The 18,502-nt window shown below is 41.4% G+C and overlaps 1 protein-coding gene across 1 annotated transcript; it reads right to left on the reverse strand.

Moving 5' to 3' along the window:
• Positions 1 to 937: 937 nt before the first annotated feature.
• On the reverse strand, positions 938 to 18,407 carry tent4a (terminal nucleotidyltransferase 4A). The gene is given in 14 exon segments (XM_044170964.1): positions 938 to 4,483; positions 5,632 to 5,702; positions 5,705 to 5,804; positions 6,081 to 6,239; positions 6,791 to 6,972; positions 7,217 to 7,320; positions 7,407 to 7,533; positions 8,378 to 8,591; positions 8,961 to 9,089; positions 10,951 to 11,058; positions 12,090 to 12,210; positions 12,317 to 12,363; positions 13,886 to 14,009; positions 17,370 to 18,407. Coding segments are annotated over 14 exon segments (2,460 nt in total). The 5' UTR covers positions 18,179 to 18,407; the 3' UTR covers positions 938 to 4,318.
• Positions 18,408 to 18,502: the final 95 nt, after the last annotated feature.

Genomic DNA, 18,502 nt, shown 5'->3' on the forward strand with positions numbered 1-18,502 from the left:
AATGGCAAGTTAAAGCTGCGCCAATCATTATTTTTATGTGAACAATGGGTCAAATGACTATGTGTAATGTGAAAGGGGTCACTTGTAGTAACAAACCCACAGAGAATTATTACCCGACTCTGCAGTTTCCCTCAGCCCTACAGGGTGGTTTAGCGTCTTTCAGCTCATTGTTTTGGTTTTATAGACCAGACTGGCAAAACGTCACGGCCACGTCTCTTTTTAGAGAATAGAAAACCTAAGATTCTATAGATGTATATGCAATTTGACGTGTGTTCAGATTACAGTTGTGACAAGTTTTATTTTGTGATCTTGCCTGAACCTGAGCGTTTGCGATACCTTGATAAATTGAGGTTGATCGGTCAGCCATCATGCCCCTTCAGTCTTCCTCCGTCCAAGTGGATCAATGACCCAACACAATGGGACTGCACAATGAATTGATTATCAGGACATCTATACATATTTAATCGAATCACCAGGTAGTGTCAAGCTAGTTTAGTTTACTGATGCTGCTATGCTGCTATACTGCATGACTGTACTCCAGCAGCCTCCCACTCAAGCTAGCTATCCATCAGTAATAACTGTCAGCAGCATCATTTAGCTATTTACCACACTGACAGTAAATATTCATGTTTCGTGTATGCCTCAAATCTCAATGTGAAAGCTTTGGTTATTCATACGGTTGTTTCAGGTTTCACAGCAGTTTCTCACGTTACGTCAAAGCGCAATTCTTTCCAGTCAAAGGGGGTGCGGCCTTGGCGCTCTGTTTGCTGCAAGTGTATATAAACAACTGTTTGCTAACATTTTCGCCATAACAATGATAATATGTCAATGTTGTGCTTACAGCTTGCTGTGCTGCCACCAAGTGGCAAAAAATGTATTAATGCAGCTTTAAGTACCCAAATTATCTTACCATCACTTCAAAAAACACACTCTTGACTGGCAGTTTTAAAATGTTTATTAAAAAATAAAATAGAAAAAAATATATTTACATAAAAATGTCAACCAAAAAAACAAAAACAAAAAAACAACCACCAAAAGCTGGGCATTGGTTCCCTCTGGCCACCGATAGCTAGGTGTCCATTTAGAGGGCCACTGCTCACATAAATCAGCCAGGACATCGAGGGGCTGCCACCTTTTTCTAAACAGCAGCCGCCAGTTTAAAATCCCTCATTGTACTGCAATAGAGGTAATATTACATTGCATCTACATGTACACCAAAATCTCAGCAGTCCGAGCCACTCTCTGTTGCTTCCCTTTCCCTGCCACTTACACCAATCTGGAGAAGTGAAGGCACTGTGGCAGAGCACAACAGAGACCTTTGTTTAACTATTTCCACCACCATTGGCTTGAGAGAAAGTAACAAAGGAAAAGTGAACACGGAGAGTGAGCTGCATTGGGCCGCTGAGATGCACAGAGATTTTAATCCATACAGACTTCCTAGGACACTGCATGTCAAGTCTTTGCTGTGAAGATGCAGGCAACTCTATCCAGTCAACAACCTTCCATTACTTATTTTATTTTCAGCCTCTGATCAATGCTGGTTCTAATCTCTAAAAGCAGACATGGCTGTCAGGGATGCAGTTTGAAAGGGTTAAAAGGGCTTGACAACTACATCCACCTTTGTTATCCAATTTATATCGGGCTAAGATTGCATGTAACTGAGCATTTCATGCACCAACGTGATCACCTCCCTACGGATGGAACTAATTATCCGTAGGGAATAACAGGGTGAAAGGGTACGATAGTATGGCTGGGCACATCTCCGGAAGAGCCTCCCCTTTCCGACAGTCTGTGTCCATAATGATATTTTTGATCAAATCATTAAACGTGAAAGGAATTTCTCTAGCTGGAGGTGATGATTAGCTCATAATCTGCTTTGCATGTGAGCCATGGGTCAAAACAGAAATCCTTCATCTGAGATTGAATTGATGCCAGGTGGAGTTTTGACTAAGGGATCAAAGTTGCCATGGTTTAAAGAAAAAGAAAAACAGTACTACTGTTACAGTAGTGTAACAGTATTGAACAGAGTCTCAGAAAAGGTAAAGAATTGTTGGTGGACACTTTGGCCCCTTCTGAGGTGCACCTGCAGAGTGCAAGTCGCTCTCTGGGTGCACATGCTCATGAACTGTCGGGCGTCTGATTAAAAACCTGTGGTGGCAAGTCATGAGTCTCAATACTTTCTCACACGTTTCACTATGTCACACACTACACAGACCCAGACCCGACCATTGACATTAACCCAATTATCCCTAATTCCTTACATTTGGCGGATACATGTAGAAAACTAGACTTTGAAACATGTCAGGACCTTCATACAAATACAAGGGGGTCAGGGGATGGGTTTGTAGTTCACATGAGTTGGCTTGCGAGTCTGTCAGTAACATTACTCCAGTCCAACAAGCAGTGTTTGTCATTTTGAAACAAAACAAAACAAACGGAAAGACAAGAGAGTTGACACAATAATTAGAATCATCCACTTGCATAGTAATAACACCAGCATGTGTAGTGTTCTGGGCGAGTCACAGCCTTCGACAGTCCTGTCTGTGAGTGTGTGTATTTGTGTGACACCGTGTGCTCGCGGAAAACAAAGTACACACACTCCAAGTAAACACAAAGAAAGGCATTGCAAACAATTAGCGGAAGTACCTGGCAATCAAATATACACAAGATTCCTGAATGGAATCAAAATATAATTCCCTTTCACTAGGATCCTTGGTTCAGGAAGACCCCCCCCCCCTTTCCTTTGTCCAGGACCACAAAGGAGAAAACCTTATCGCTGAGCATCATAGTGTTGGTCTGCACTGATTAACAGCTGTGGGCAAGAGTTGACCTCAGCCCTGGGATCAGATTTCCACAACCCTCGACTACAGAGAGTAAGAGGATTTCTCTGGCCCGGAATCAGTGGCTTTCTGCCCTCTTACCCTAATCTTGATCTTCAAATTCAAGTAAGATAAGCTGTTGCCTTCTTGGCCCCAACCCTCCTACAACATGTAATAAAAAGAGACAAGCACAAAAATGAAAAGACACTAGCATATATGTTTAACAGAACAGACTCTTTCAGGCCAAAATCCTGCAGTCTGGAAGCTTTTCTTTTAAAATCGCCTCCAGTGGAGAGAAAGATGGCCAAGACAAAACTAGCAGGCCACTGCCAGCCTTCCCCTGACTCACAAAATATAGCAACAGCATAGTCCCATAAGGGACACACATATATGGAAATATACACATACACACAATCTCTGTGGCACTGCTAAAGCCCTATCTGCTCAGGAGCTACCTCTTTTAGGCCAAAACAGAAGTACAAGAAGTACATCCTCTACCCTTGTTTCTCAGGATATCCCAGGGTGCGACTTTCATCCCTCCACTTCCCTCCAAGATGTCTTAGACTAACTGGACTAAGGAACAAAACTTCCACGAGGAATTTCATGTTAACCTTGCCCATTTTCACAAGACAGATGAAGGAAAATGGAAGGAATATCAAGATTAGAGCTCTGTATCCCTTTCTGTTCCCCCTTTTCTTTATCAAAACAGAACAACACAAGTAAAGAAGGGAGAGAAGAAGAGAAGGAGGGGGAGGGGCGCTTTGAACTGGGGTCCATCTCAACCTGACAACAGACAGGCGCATACACTCCCGCACACACTCAGCAACAACAACTGATGAACACACTCACTCACTCACACACACACACACACACACACACACACACACTCCAGAGATGCTGCCTGGGGAAAGGTTTCGTAAACAAAATTTAAAATTCTACAAAAATAAAACAGTATAAAAATGCCTTTACATATACACACACAAAATTAAATAAGCATTTACTTTAGTTCCAAAAAGAAAAATATCATTATTGCACAAAATGAAAAACTGTTTGTTCGTATGTGTATAAACTGTAAAATAAAAAAAAAAGAAGAAAAAAAGAAAACAAATACACTGAACCACAGGCAGCTTGGCTGCAAGGTTCAAGATGAGGTCAAGTGAACTTGGCAATGGCATCACCACCAAGTCCAATAACAAAAAAACAAAAAAATCACAGGAACAGACCTGAAACAAAGATGAGGAAAACAAAATACTGAAAGTAACATAATACTGACACTACCAAACTGTGAACAAAAATCATGCAGAAATGGAAAGGTAGAGATAGTAGGAGGAAGATGCAGAACTGAGGGCTGCTGTTCATTGTCGCGGCAGCCCCAGAGTGCAAACTGCTGGTCTCTGGTCCTCTGTCTGCCTGTCGATCCTCCTTCGAGACGAACGAAGAGCCAGGGTCTTGCAGCCAGAGAGGAGAGGGAGGAGAAGTGGGGGGAAGAGGAGTGGTTTCTATCTGCTCAGGCTAACCGGTAGGCTGTCCCTCTTTCTGCGTCTCCAAGTGTTGCGGTGATACTGTGTGTGTGAGTGAGTGTGTGTGTGGCTGCGGTTAGCCAGAACAGGGTTGTTGACCAGTGGCGGGTTGTGGAAGCCCTTCACGTTGAACTTGGCTACGTTCTGAGGAGGGGTAGAGAGAAGAGACAGAGAAAAAACAACAACATATAAATAAACTTATAATTTCTTTACTGATGATGCACCAAAAAGAAAAGAAAAATTATGTTTGCTCATTTAATTCTCTTTTACAGGACAGAACATTTAACCCTGTAGATTGACTTCAAGAGATTCTTTGGATTATTCTGTCTTTAGACCAACCAAGCACTGTGTCAAAAAACACAGCAAAAAATGCAATGTCTTCCAGTAAAAAAGTTGAACCGGACTTGCTATGCCAAATCAAATCCATGCAAGTGCACATTGCAGTATAATACCAGTTAATGTAAGGACACATTTACATACATTTACTCAGCTGTTTAAAGAAACAGTTTGACATTTTGGGAACTATGCTTATTCTCTTCTTGATGAGAGTTAGATAAGAAGATTGATACCACTCTAATGTCTGTACGCTAAATATGAAGCTACAGCCAGCAGGCAGTTAGCTTAGCATAAAGGCTGGAGGAAACAGCCAGCCTGGCTCACTCCAACAGTAAAAATAAATAATAAAAAAAAAAAGCCAGACTAATTGCTGCAGTTTTTTTTTAACCTTCGGACAAAGTCAGGCTAGATGTTTCCCCCTGCTTTCAGTGTGTATGCTAAGCTAAGCTAATTGCCTGTTGGCTGTAGCTTCATAATTAATGTACAGATATGAGAGTGGTATCAATCTTCTTACCTAACTCTTGGCAAGAAAGTGAATTTTCGAAAAAATCGAAATATTCCTTTATTAAGCTGGTAGGCCGTAAGAACAAAAATTTGGTTGAATCTATTATGGATCATGTCCCTGTTTATGTCATTTCCTATAGCAACAGGTACACACCAGGTGTTGGAACACCAGGCTTCTAGCCAGGCCTCTGAGCAGCAGTGATAGTGTTACTGTTTACTGATCAGTTATGGACTACAGATGATGGCAATTTCATTTTTTATGTAACCTGTTACACGACTAGTCTGGAAAGAGAAAAACTGAGTTTGAGAGAGAGAGAGGGAGAGAGAGAGAGAGAGAGACAAATCAGAAAACGACGAACAGAAAATATGAGATGGAAAGAGTGTGAACTTGTGTGTGTGTGTGTGTGAGACAACTATGCCTTGACAGTGTGTTTGAGGCATCCGGCGCCTACCTTGTGTGTGTGGCTGGAGTGGGGGCTGAGCGGAGGCTGGGGGCTGGAGGGGGCAGGGGCATGAGCATGGGCTGGGGGGGCATGTGGAAGAAGGGGGGGAGCCCGGTGTCTATACACACCTGTCTGCCAGGTATGGAGTGCACTGCTAGACCACCGGGCAGTGAGACGCGAGCCTGGAGGATGAAAGGGATAATAATTAATTACAGGAAAGGGCAACAACATATACTTGTTGATGTTTTTACCAAACGCTGTAACGGACCAGTTACAAAACACCCTTACTTTTAGGGAAATTTTATATACAGTCCTCCTACCCAACCCTGATTTTTATGCCTCATTTTCAACTCTGATTCCAAATATTAACCATTACATAATTTCTCTTGTTCCTAATTTCCATACATGATCTAAGCAAATGTAATCCCTAGTGCCTGTAGCCATTGCTGTGCGCCTACCTGTGAGCCTGGAGGCAAGAGGAGATGGTGTCCTCCCATGCCAGGCTTGCCGGTGCCCATGTTGAGGCCTGGTGGTAAAGCTAGGCCCAGAGGCGGGAAAGACGGGTATGGTGGCAGGGCTGGCGGCGCAACGGGACACGGCAGCGTTGAATCAGAGTCCTGGAAAAATACACAAAAGCAAGGGCAAGGTTGAGTTTGTCACTTGTAGCTACTTTAAGTTTCTATCTAAATACTAAAATATAATTTGATGCTAATTGGGTGCTTCCATCTGATGGACTGGAGAAAGTAATATAGGTTATGCTGCTTGTAGTTATATCAGGTGGGTGGCAGTATTACTTCATTATGTTGGATGTCAATTGCATAATCACAAGAAATTGTAGTTGTGTTAGACAGTATAACATTCACAGGTAAAAATGGATAGAGGTCTGCAGCAATTTATCAGTTCAATTTACCAGTTTGTCATGGGTGTTTCATAGCAGCTAGTGTCGGCTGCATTTCATGCTGTCTGCAGACTGCATTATGGATATATACTGGAGTTCAACAGAGTAGCTGTTATGTTAACTGACTCTTCACTATGTCAGAATTTACCTGACAAACACTGTATGTTTCTATCTGCCATTTTGAGTATAAACTTACAAAGGAATAGACCACATCAAGTACTTTTACAGTGTGCCGATCTGCTTATCCCGAATGTGTGTATGTTTTCTTACGTTGTCTGATCCAGACAGCGAGGAGACAGAGGAGGCTGAAGAGTGCTGCTGGGGGCTGGAGATGGACATGGGGGAGTCTGCGCTGTGGGGCGACACCGAGTCCCTTTGCTGCTCCTCTGACCCGACACCGCCACCGAGCACACAGGGCTCCTGCTCCGACGCTGGCTCCTTGGGAGGTGAAACTACAAAAAACAAACAGGTTCAGTAATTCAAAAATTTGCTCAGTGGATTTTATTATTTAGCCATAAAAAGTATAGTTTTTTGGGTAGGTAAAATTCCTTTACTGGAGTCGTTCAATTAAGTGTAAGTCATCTAATCTTCTATCCTGTACTCATTCATTCTTGGTTTCAAGACATCATCAATGAAAGCACAAGTAGTTTTTCTTCATTAATGTAGAACTGTAAATTAAAATCTGAGAAATCATACCTCTGTTGTCTGTTCGAGCCAGATCCCTGCCCCCCCACTTCTTAATGATCCATTCCCTGTAGTCGATCACTTCCTGGGTCAACCTGATTATCCTGCCCAAGGTGCTGCAGGGAAGAGAGAGAAGGATTTTAAAAGAGCACCACTTTTATCCAGGGTATCTTTAGTACTGTCGAATGGATTAAATACTAACCTTTCAGAGTCTTTGTTGGGATACGACCGTGCAAGCGGGGACACAGCATGACTCAGGACAGTGTAGGCATAGTCAAGCACCTGCTTGACATGCATGGCACCATAGGAACCCCTCCCTACATCATTACCTACATGGAGTAAAGACAAACGAAACAACACAATAGTAAATATTAAAAGGGGCACAGAGAAATAATCTGGCCCAGTACTCTCTGTGATATTCAACCTTTTTAATTTTTATTGCTTTCTTTTTACTTTTTCTAAACTCTTCCTTTGCTGTGGGATATTAAATGCTCATACTTAGAAATGTGGTTGAAAAGTACCTGCACACTGTATGAACTATGGACCTTAAAGTCACTATGTGCAGATTTTTAAAAATGTAATTATAGCATCTTTCAAATTATTGTGATGGCATAAATTTGTGTTTGTAGAAAAATAAAACAATCCAGGTGAAAATCGGTGCTGTCTATGTGTTGCTTTTAACCCAATTACCAAAATTAGGAATTTTCATACACATAGGGACTTTAAGCTTTTGTTCATTTACCTACTGAGACAACAAAATTATAATAATAAATTATAATAAAAATAAACTGCTGCACAAACATTTGTCATGATCTACTGTATAAAATCACATGACCACTAGTGCAAACATGGGTCTAGTATTCCTCAGTAAATGAATTTTGGTTGTGGATGGTCATCTAAGCACGGCCATATTTTTACTAATACTACGTTTTAACACTTTGGTCTTTCTGCCCCAACAATAGTTTTAAACAGTCTGTTACAGGGCGCCTCTTAAAATGAAGTTTTAAGACTCATTTCATGTTAGCCACTTCACTAACAACCTTGACTATGATGGATGCATTTCTGCTCTAAATCTACTGTTTGCGAAGGTCTTTGTTCTTGGAGTCAGCTATTTGTTCAGTGTAAGTACCATTTTTGTTCACTGTAATCATTGTAAACCTGTGAAACACACACCTGGAAGCAGTGGGTCCTCTATGCAGAGCATGGATGGTCTGTATCCATTTGTCATGGCCTTCATGATCTCCTCTTTGGCTATGTACGCGCCTCCGTTTTTGATGCGAATCCCTGTTTTCAAGTAATTGAAATGCCGGCCGTACAACTCAAAGAACTCGATCAGCAACACGCCCAAATTCTCATTGGGGTTTCTGGCATCAATCCGAGGATGGAGCTGAAGAGCAAGCACAGGAAGACTGGATTAGTATGTATTTAAAACAAGTATTACTATGCATTAGTAAAGACTACCATCGATGTCTGTGTACAACACTGGATATGTGGGAAGCGGTTTACCACTACTAATTCTACTATGAAACCTGTTATTGCTGCTACTATCAGTATTAGTATTACTACCTTAAGAAACACTAATATACTACAATACTGATACTGCTATTATAAGCACTTTTACTTTCATCAGTAATGCTACTACCTCTAAAATTGCTTCCAAAGTGCAACTGCTACCGCATCCTGCACAAAGGCTCCTTTACTGCTCTTATTACAACATATTTCTTCTTTAGGGGTGTGCGTCTGCATCTCACTGTACCTGTAGGAAGCTGATGACCATGAGGATGAGGCTGTAAGAGCTGATTCCCCCGGTGAAGACTTCGTTTAGATCTCTCTGCAGCAGAAACTGCTTCAGCACAAAGATCAGGTAAGGCAGCACTGGATACATCTGAGAGTGGAAGAAGAGACAGATGTGGAATGAGAATGGTTGATTCAGTCACACTCTGGATTAGGTAACAGGAAGTGGGTGAAGGAGAGAATCCTAAAAATATTTATTTATTTATTTATTTTTTTTAAATTGGACTCACTGAGGAGAAGTGGGATTTCTGGTGATATGTATAGAGCTCAGTGAGTTAGAGATAGGACTAGACTACATTCAAAGTTACAAATATTTCAAATGATTACCACCAGGGGTGCGAATCTTTGACTAAATACCAATCTGATTTGCTTGATTTGTGATTCAGTAGTTGGCGATTTGATTCACGAGCAATTACTGCTTCCTTTTCAATTTGAGTCAATTCAATTTTCTTTATTTGATTTGGCGACTATTAGGCAATCATGTATAACCATTAAACAGACATGCTGTGTATCCATGCAAATACATCTTGCAGTGCATTGTGTGACAGTTTCTGGTCAAACAAGTTACTAGAAAATGTACCTGCAGCCTCAGAGTGGAAATGCTGTGTCGCCTGAGGTAGTTATATACATTAGTCATACATTAGGCAGTAACTCTGATACACTATTGCGTACTGTTTCTTTTAGGAAGCTATAATGCTGCCAAAACAGTTAAAAGCCCGTGCTGAAGCCACAGTTATTGATGAAACCGCAGTGATTCAATCTTATTATATTTAGTAAGTCGAAGCAGTTGAATAATCATAATTAGTAATTGATGCTATGTGAATTGCTACCCCCCGTATTTACCACATAAATATTCTATCTAGTTTCCAACTGGGCCAAACTTTCTAAAAAGTTCAGGCTTCCTAGAGCCTGTGATGTGATAATGTGCTAAAAACCCAGAGGGCCTGGGAATGGGAATTACAAATATGTTCATTTTCCAATTGAAAAGGAAGCATAACCTCCTGGCAGTATGTGTGCGCATATCTGTGCTAGTGGAGCAGCAGGACTTGGTTGACTTTTCAAATATGCTTTTAAGAAGTGAGAACAAGACTGGGAGGCACGTTGCTCCAACTGGCTGCATGGGAACCTGACATATGAAGATTAACTTTGAGGTGATCTCTCAATGATAAGACTGCACTGGAGTCAGTCATACCCCCGCATTAACAACATCAACTATCACTGGATTGATGCCGAGCGTGGTTGTCAACTTTCAAGCTGTGACATGTATTCCCGGAGAACCGTAACACAAAAATGCAACAACAACAACAACAACAAAAGGACAAAAGCCAAAACCTGACAGCATGCTGGAAGATCAGCACCTGGAATTCCTCTCTTGCATTAGCTACTACAACTGTGAATAAAGCAGGCAGAGACCCCCCTTCAGCAGGAATTTTGTCAGAGCCATGGGGTGGATTTCACCTTTGCCGAGTACATTTGGCAACTAGGTTTTCAGCAACACACACACTCAGTTTGAGTTAAGTGGAGATTATACTGAGCATGGTTGCTGGGGCCGGTTCCAACTTCACTTTGGAAATGAGACGAGCCAGTACAAGATTGGAGTGAAGTAAAGTGTAATGCTTTAAACTGCTGTATTGCTTGATTCACAGAGGGAATTTCCAAAGTTCTGTATTTAGACCCCACTGCAAAATGGTAATTATGTGACTCCTCTGGTGGTTTTTATTTAAATATGTCTACATGACCTTTTCCGGCTCTCTTCCTCCATCTCTATGTATTGCTTGTAATGTGCGTTGTGGCCAGATGTCATTAAGTCCGTGAAGATTTGCAAATGGATTTCTGTGCGTCATTCGATGCCTTCTGGTCTGATTCAGTGATTAAATAAAACAACACTAAGATAACAAGTGTAAACTGTAGATCCTGACAGCAATATCACCACGGCGACAGGTATACCTCACCTTAACATAATCTTTAATGAAGCTTGCCGCCTTGACTCCAGTCTCCACATTGAAACTGATGTCCACCTTCACCTCAGTCTCCTGGTCTGTCAGCTTGATGATTGGCACCTGAGGGGAGAAAAAGTGATATGTATTAGAAAACATTACAGTCAAGTCATCAGCTCAGGACACTTTCACTGTGTGCCAAAATCAGAGGGGAAAAAACCCATCTGTCTCAACTGACAGCCTTTTAGAAGAAAAAGCTAATCCAAAAATCAGCCATTAACTACTTATTATCATGTCAGTCAAGACAGCATTGCTGCTTGCAGTGGTTAGCCTGCTTGTGTGCACACCCCACAGGATGATAGTGCATGCTACTGAGCTACCATACCACTGTGGGATATAAACCCTTCCACCAGAGTAGGTATCCATATTACATAGCCCTGAGGCATGAAATGCATTTTTAGCTGCAAAATAATGGTTTAGCTTCAAAACAAAAGAGGAAAAACTACAAAAGAACAGACAGATGTAAACAGTGGACTATCACTGACCTGAGGGTGAGTAGTTGATGATCAATTTTAAATTTGAGTGAACTAGAGCTGACAAAGTATCCACTGTTATTATAATTTTATAGTGGGCAGTAAACAGTAAACTGTATATTTACAGTTAAACAGTTTAAAATGTGTGTGTGCCACCTATCACGGGAACAGATGACAGATGAAAAGAAGACACTCAATTAGTGTTTTCTTTCCCTCTCATATCTCCATGGAGATAAAAGAGTGAATGAGCCAAAGAGTTTTATACTTCTAACCATTTGAAGTCCAGAAGAACTTTTCTAGGAATGTAAAAAGTGCTGCCAAATGTTGATTTGGCTGGGTTTATTACAACTGGTTTCTTATTTACTGGAGCTGTAATAATTTATTACTTACTGTGAAGAATAAAACCTTTAGGAAGACTGAATTTAACCATCGAACAATTCTATTGTGCCGTTTAATTAATAATTTCACCATTGTACATGGAATATTAAATCGGTATTTTATCAAAATTGCTAGTGTGTTTGATGGACATCTGTTGTTGCAAACCGGTGTGGCTTTATTTCAGGACTCAATATGAACACAGCATGACATGTGTCCAAGTTGAGAAACATGCCCCCTACTCACTGTAGCCTTGTCCAGCACTTTAATGGAGAAAGGTTCTGCCACTTCATGCTTGCGAAGAGCCTGTTCTAGCTCTTGCAGCGGGGGGCGCTCCCACTTCCCAAACACCACAAGGTCAATGTCACTGAGGGCAAGTAACAGTCAGAACGTTAAAATGCTGGCCAGCAAAACACACCAGGTATAAAATGAACAGTTTGAGTTTTCTTTAATCATAAATACTAGGGTCTTACCTTGTTGGAAGGTACAGCCCTGTGCTGAAGCTGCCAAATATTTGGACCTGGAAAAACAATGTTGAAGGAATATGAAAATGACGCCCAAACTCCAAACTCAGTGTAGTTCAACTGTTAGCCATAAAGACAGCACATATAATGTTGTCAAATGTTTGCAAACTACAGCGAACTAGGTATTTCCGGGTTCCACTTCTGAGGCAGTAAACGCTGCCAAGTTGAGTTGGCTGCCAAATTAAGTATACAATAGCTAGGGGGAAAAAATGCTGTGTTAGGGGGCTGCAAGCAAAAGCTCTCCAAAGGAAGCAGAGTGGAGTTCTTTCCCTTTCCGTCTGGTAAAAATGACAAGGCAATAGCACAGAGACAGGCCAGGATTAATAGGTTGAAATGAAAAAAGGGAGGCTGGTACAAATCAGGGGCTTGATCCATTTACCTGACAACCTGGCTCACAGTGGAAGAGGGGACGACCGCAGCCAACAAATCACCACTGCGTGTGTTTTACATGATTAAGTAATGAGAGGGGCATTACATCAACCCTACACCGCTGCACTACTCAACCAGCTGCTGGATCCTCATCACCACTTCTGCACATTAAAGGTGAGTGCACTTCAAAATATAAATTAACATATTTTTAAAAACACGTTGACTTATAATTACTTTTGATTAAATTATGTTTTGTAGCTCAACTCTATGATCTGTTCATTTCGTCTATGGAAACTACAATTGGCATCAGGATAATGCACTTGCTGCTTAACATTACATTATTGTGTGCCGAACAATTTCTTGGTCAGGACCAGTTGCTGGACAACCAGTAGAGACTCCAGGACTGGTCCCGACCAAGAAACAGTCGAGTACATAACCCCTCTTAGGATGGCAAATTGTCATCTTTACACTTTGGTTTTTGTACGGCTTACACAAACAAGATGCTGCGTGTTAATTAGTGAGCTTTAGATGCCCTGGTAGGTGAATTTTGTCACTGTTGGACAAAGCCAGGCTAGCTGTTTCCCTCCGCTTCCAGGCTTTGTGCTAAGATAAGTTATCTGGCTTCTAGCAGTAGCTTCATACCTAGCATACAGATGTGTGAGTGGTATCTTCTCACCTAACTCTTGGCGAGAAAGCAAATAAGCATATTTCCCAAAATGTTGAACTTGTCCTTTAAATTTGAAAGAAGCAGCTATAGAAGAGTAAAGTGTTTCACTCCAGACAAATTAACCTACATTTTAAACATAATCAAGATAAATTAAAAACAAATTCAGTACTTCTCGGACCCATCTACCTCAACTCATGTGAAGTATTTAGAGAACTGAAAACAGTATATAAATATACAATAAGTTGGTGTTACCTTGTACATATACTACTTCACCTTAAAAAAAACAACAACAAAAAAACACACAGTAGCTCAACAAAGATTTATGAGCAATCTGAGATCACAGTTTGTCTGTGTGCCAAGAATTCCTCCTCCAAGAGTGGACTGTATGATTTAAGAGACTGCTCTCTAAGATATTAAGAATCTGAAAGGGGGAAAATTGATCCAAATAAATAGAGGCATATGTGTGTGTGTGTGTATCTTACATCTGCAGTGGGCCACAGCTCCTTGATGATCATCTCTATCCGGTTCACCACCTCCTTTCTCATAGCCGCTTCCTCTGGCCGAGGAGACATGAAGTTGTAGAAGTCCATCACCTCCTCGTGGAGTCTGGATGGAAAAGAGGATGACAGATAAGGGTTATTCTTTCTCACCACATTAACAATTATGCTACACACAGACCAGTATGAAACCTCGACTGAGTGAAGGAACTGTGCATGATGTATCTAACTCAAATATGTCTTTTGCTTTGGAGTATTTCTTATTGCAAACGTATATACAATCAGATGAGGATATCTTCTTAAAACTTGAATTACACACATACCAGATTTGGCTTACATTTTGGAATAAAAAAAAAAAAACCTAAACCCTCAGATGGTTCAATATATGCTTCCTTTTTATCACTGTTCTGATTAACCCCCATCATGCCAGAGCCAAGGAAGCAAAGCAACAGCATAGTATGTTCTACTTAAAATATTAGGTTGTTTCGGTTTTGTTAGCTTCTAATTTATTTGCGACCTGTCAGATTAACTAAAAAACAAAAAACAAAACAAAACCCCAAGATGCATTGCAATACACTGGATCAGTTTTGATGCTGATACTGTACTTGTTAAATGGATTGAGTATCAACCAGACACGACAAATACACATCAAATACTGTATCTTAGTAACCGTAAATATATAATAAAGTCACAAAACACGTGCAAGTTCTGCATTTTTTTTTTAGGATCACACATATGAGTCAAAGTCTATTTCTCTAAACTAACTTTAATACCAGACTCAGCCCTATCAAGAACAGCAACTGTAACCATAGACTTTAACGTAACCACTAGCCCCGAAATAAGATAGAACTAAAGTGGTAATAGTAAAGAGGGAGGGAGGGCAACTTTGCATAATTCTTCCTATCTTACTATCATTGAGACACAGGTACAACAACACACACCTTTGAGGTTTTGAGAGGTATGTGAAAAGAGGATTTAGTAATACAATGAGGGCCATAACATCCAGAGTATGAATGAAGAGTCCCAGGCCGCATTGTCATTGCTGATGTGGTTTTGTGTTTGGCAACAGAGGGGCGCATATAATGTAAAGATTTCTGACCAGTCAAATGCCTCCGAACAGTGGAACTCTGTTCAACCCTTAGGCTATTCATTTTTCGAGGAATGCATGCCATGATGTCAGTGTGAAATACAGAACAGGGAGACTGTCACAATCAATTACTAGAGCCCTGGAGGAGATGCAGCCAGCCCATGTGCCCACTCTTTGGTGAAAACTCTCTGCCAGAAAGCCAGTCAGGCCAGGGCGTACCATGCCAATAGTCCACCGCTGAGAGGGCATGGTTATTGTTGGGGCCCCCCCACAGTCAAAATAAGAACTGCTACTGCAGCCATCCCTGACAAACTAGTTTAGAGTCAAACATGACTTCAACAACTTTAGGTCCAGTGTTAAAGTAATCAATGGTGTTCACTGGTGCAGTCTATGGCCACACTACCATGACAGCCATGTATCTGACTGTGGAATCAATGTTTTTACTGCCACGCACATACAGTTTTCTATTAATCCAACCCCACTCTCGGATTATCACAATATCAGTGCAGCATAACTACACAGTTATCTGTATGTTCAATTTGGAGTGCAAATCCCTCTGTATGGGACTTCAAAGGGCACCCCTGAGGGCAAACAAATGCTAGTCAGTACACAGGCCAAAACGTGCATCAGAAAACTTGTAGAAACACAAATACACAGAAAAAAATGAAATCATCATTCACTATTTGCAGGACAAAACATTAACATCTTAAATTTCCATTTAACTTAGGGTTAGTGGGAAACATAGCGTCAAGCATGTGGAAGTGCTTTCATGACAAACACCGATTCCTTGTACAGAAAATTCCCAGATGGGTGCAACCTGCCATTACAAATATCACAAGGTCGTGCAACACATCTGGAAGTTCCTTAGTCATTTGTTTCAGAAGAAGGCTTCTGTCAGAGCAACATGACTACAGTTATAACATAAAAAACACCAATTCACAATATAGTTAGTTACACAGCTCTTACTACAGCAACAATGTAAGTGGCATACATTTACACAACACTTACTAAACATTCATAAACACCAAACAGCAAAAAAGTGGGATTACACTAAAAATATATACTCCAGTTAAGTTGTACTCAAACTGTGTTCACATGAATTGTTACTATTATATTGGTCAATTTTATCAATAGGGCATATGTACATTAAGTCCCATCCCTGTCTGTTATATCACACTGATATAAAGCCCCATAAAGAATAACCTGGACAAAGAAAGAGTTAACTGTGACTGCACCCAGAATAACGTATGTATGTTACATATAAAGGCTAATTATCTAGAACTGAATACAACAGAGTACAGAAAATGTGCATAACTCAACGTACTGATAGTTTTACTTCACTTTTATTAAGTGTAATGACATGCAGTGCAAACTGGTTACTGAAACATACAATATCAAGGTTCCTCCTTTAAACCCAAAGTTTTATCATACTCTCACTGTAAGCAGACTGATTATTTTTATGATCAAGCAATTAGTAATAGTACAGGGACATTGGAGATTGCCCGAGAGTGAATGAGCAGCTCAGTTACTTCACCCAACAATATCCAACCCCGTTAGCTAAACTTGGGCAAGTTGTAGCTAGTATTTTCTATTTATTTTAGTTTGCTATTTATTGTTTCAACTCTAATTTCTTATTCGACTTCATTTTATTTGGTCGACGGTGTATTCGTTTTGTTTTCAAATCGCTGGTTTCCTAACTTTAACGTGGAGCCAAAAGGGAAAACCGTTAGCTACGTTAGCTAACAGTTATAGGCTCCTTGGTCAGGCTAACAAACAGACTACACTGAAAAGCAACATATCCGGTCACAGCCTTCTAAATAAACCCCCCATTGAAAAAAAACAAAACACTGCTCAATGAAAATCGATGATGTGATTAACTATTATACACTTTACCACAACATATGTTTTTAAATCAGACTTCTCAGTAGTTTGTTGGAAAGTGGCATTTTTCAACGGCCCAGTTCAAACTTCAGCAGACAAAAACACAGCACTTCCGGTCTTGTTTTTGCCAACTATAGCTGTCTTCACGCAACTATATAACGACGGGCTTTTGGCTATCCAGCAAACTGCCCAACTCCAGATTACACTGACTGCAATGCTGGGTGTACTGTGGTATATACAGTAACTGCGTTGGGAAACGAATAGCCACATTATTAATGTACATATTGACGTGATAGTGAGCAGCTGTAACGAAAGAGTTCCCCCCTCGGGGATCAATAAAGTATTTCTGATTCTGATCACGTTGTATGTACCATAATGTACTTGACACACATAATTATGCAAGAATTAACAACGGCTTTTAACCATTAAAACCTGGAGCAAAAGACAAACGTTGACGGTAGCTTTTTAATCTTAAAGCAGCGATAGTGTTCAGCCACTCACCCGAGGACCCCAGGGTTGTACCTCCTCGTCTTCCAGGGCGTCAAAGTGCTCGCATAATTGCCATTAGTGCAGTTTGAAAGCAGGTAATTCATCCCATAAGTGCTCGCTTTGTTGTCACTTTTCCTTCGGCCTGGGTGGTGATTGTGTGTGTGATTTACAGGTACAGAGGGGTGAACCTGATGGCGCTTCACGCAAATCTGCTGTAAATTGAAAGCCGGGTGCTCCTGTAGGTGACGGTGATGATGGTGGTAAAGGTTGACATTATTGTCCATGCTGTCGCTCACGTTGAAGAGCATATTGGCACCCCCGACGTTTTTATTAATGTTGCCCGTTACATTTCCACCCATAGTCCTCTCAAGTGAGCAGATGGAAGGGGGGCTGTCCGTCCTGGATTCTTGTGAGGAGGACGAGGAGACCGATCCAGTCTTCTTGGGTAGGGTTTTTCCCTCACCAGGTTCGGCGGTGCTTGCCGTGGTGAAGGAGTTATGTGCGTTCCCGTTGGACAGCGCTATCCCCAGCGAGGAAATCGCAGTGCCGTTCATGATGCTGTGATGGCTGCTGCCGTTGCTCAAACTGGCAGTAACGTTACCGTTGCTGCTGCAAATGCTCTTGCTCGATGCCACCGCGGTCGCCACATTTTTTAAAACATCCAACGCAGCGTACTTCACGCACTGGTTGTGGTTTTGATTGTGGAGCTGCTGCTGAGCGGAGAGTGTCCCTACTCCCTGAGAGGTCTCCCAGACGTGCATCCATAAGGCGTTCGCAGGTCCTTTCTGTTCGGGCTGAATCCAAGCTACCCTCGGATCCATTCAACTTCTTTCTCTGGTAACCCCCCTACAAGTATCTAACTAACACTAGCGATCCCGTTGTGAATCTGCGCCGCTTCCTGGACCTTTCAAAGGTCGCTACGATGTCCGGGGTTACGAAAAGAAAAGTATTTAAACAGTAAACCGAATTAGAACCATGGATAAAGTGGCCTCTTTACACCGCTAGCTGGAAAAAATGCTAGCCGATACCTACGGGAATTCAATATGGCGTATTCACTTCAAATCCACGCGCATGCGCTCTACGAGGGGTTTCTTAAAGATGACTGCGCCCCCATCCGCCCACTCCTTCATCACTCTGGCCGGTTG

Source organism: Siniperca chuatsi, linkage group LG17 (genome assembly GCF_020085105.1).
Source record: "Siniperca chuatsi isolate FFG_IHB_CAS linkage group LG17, ASM2008510v1, whole genome shotgun sequence".
Lineage (NCBI taxonomy): Eukaryota > Metazoa > Chordata > Actinopteri > Centrarchiformes > Sinipercidae > Siniperca > Siniperca chuatsi.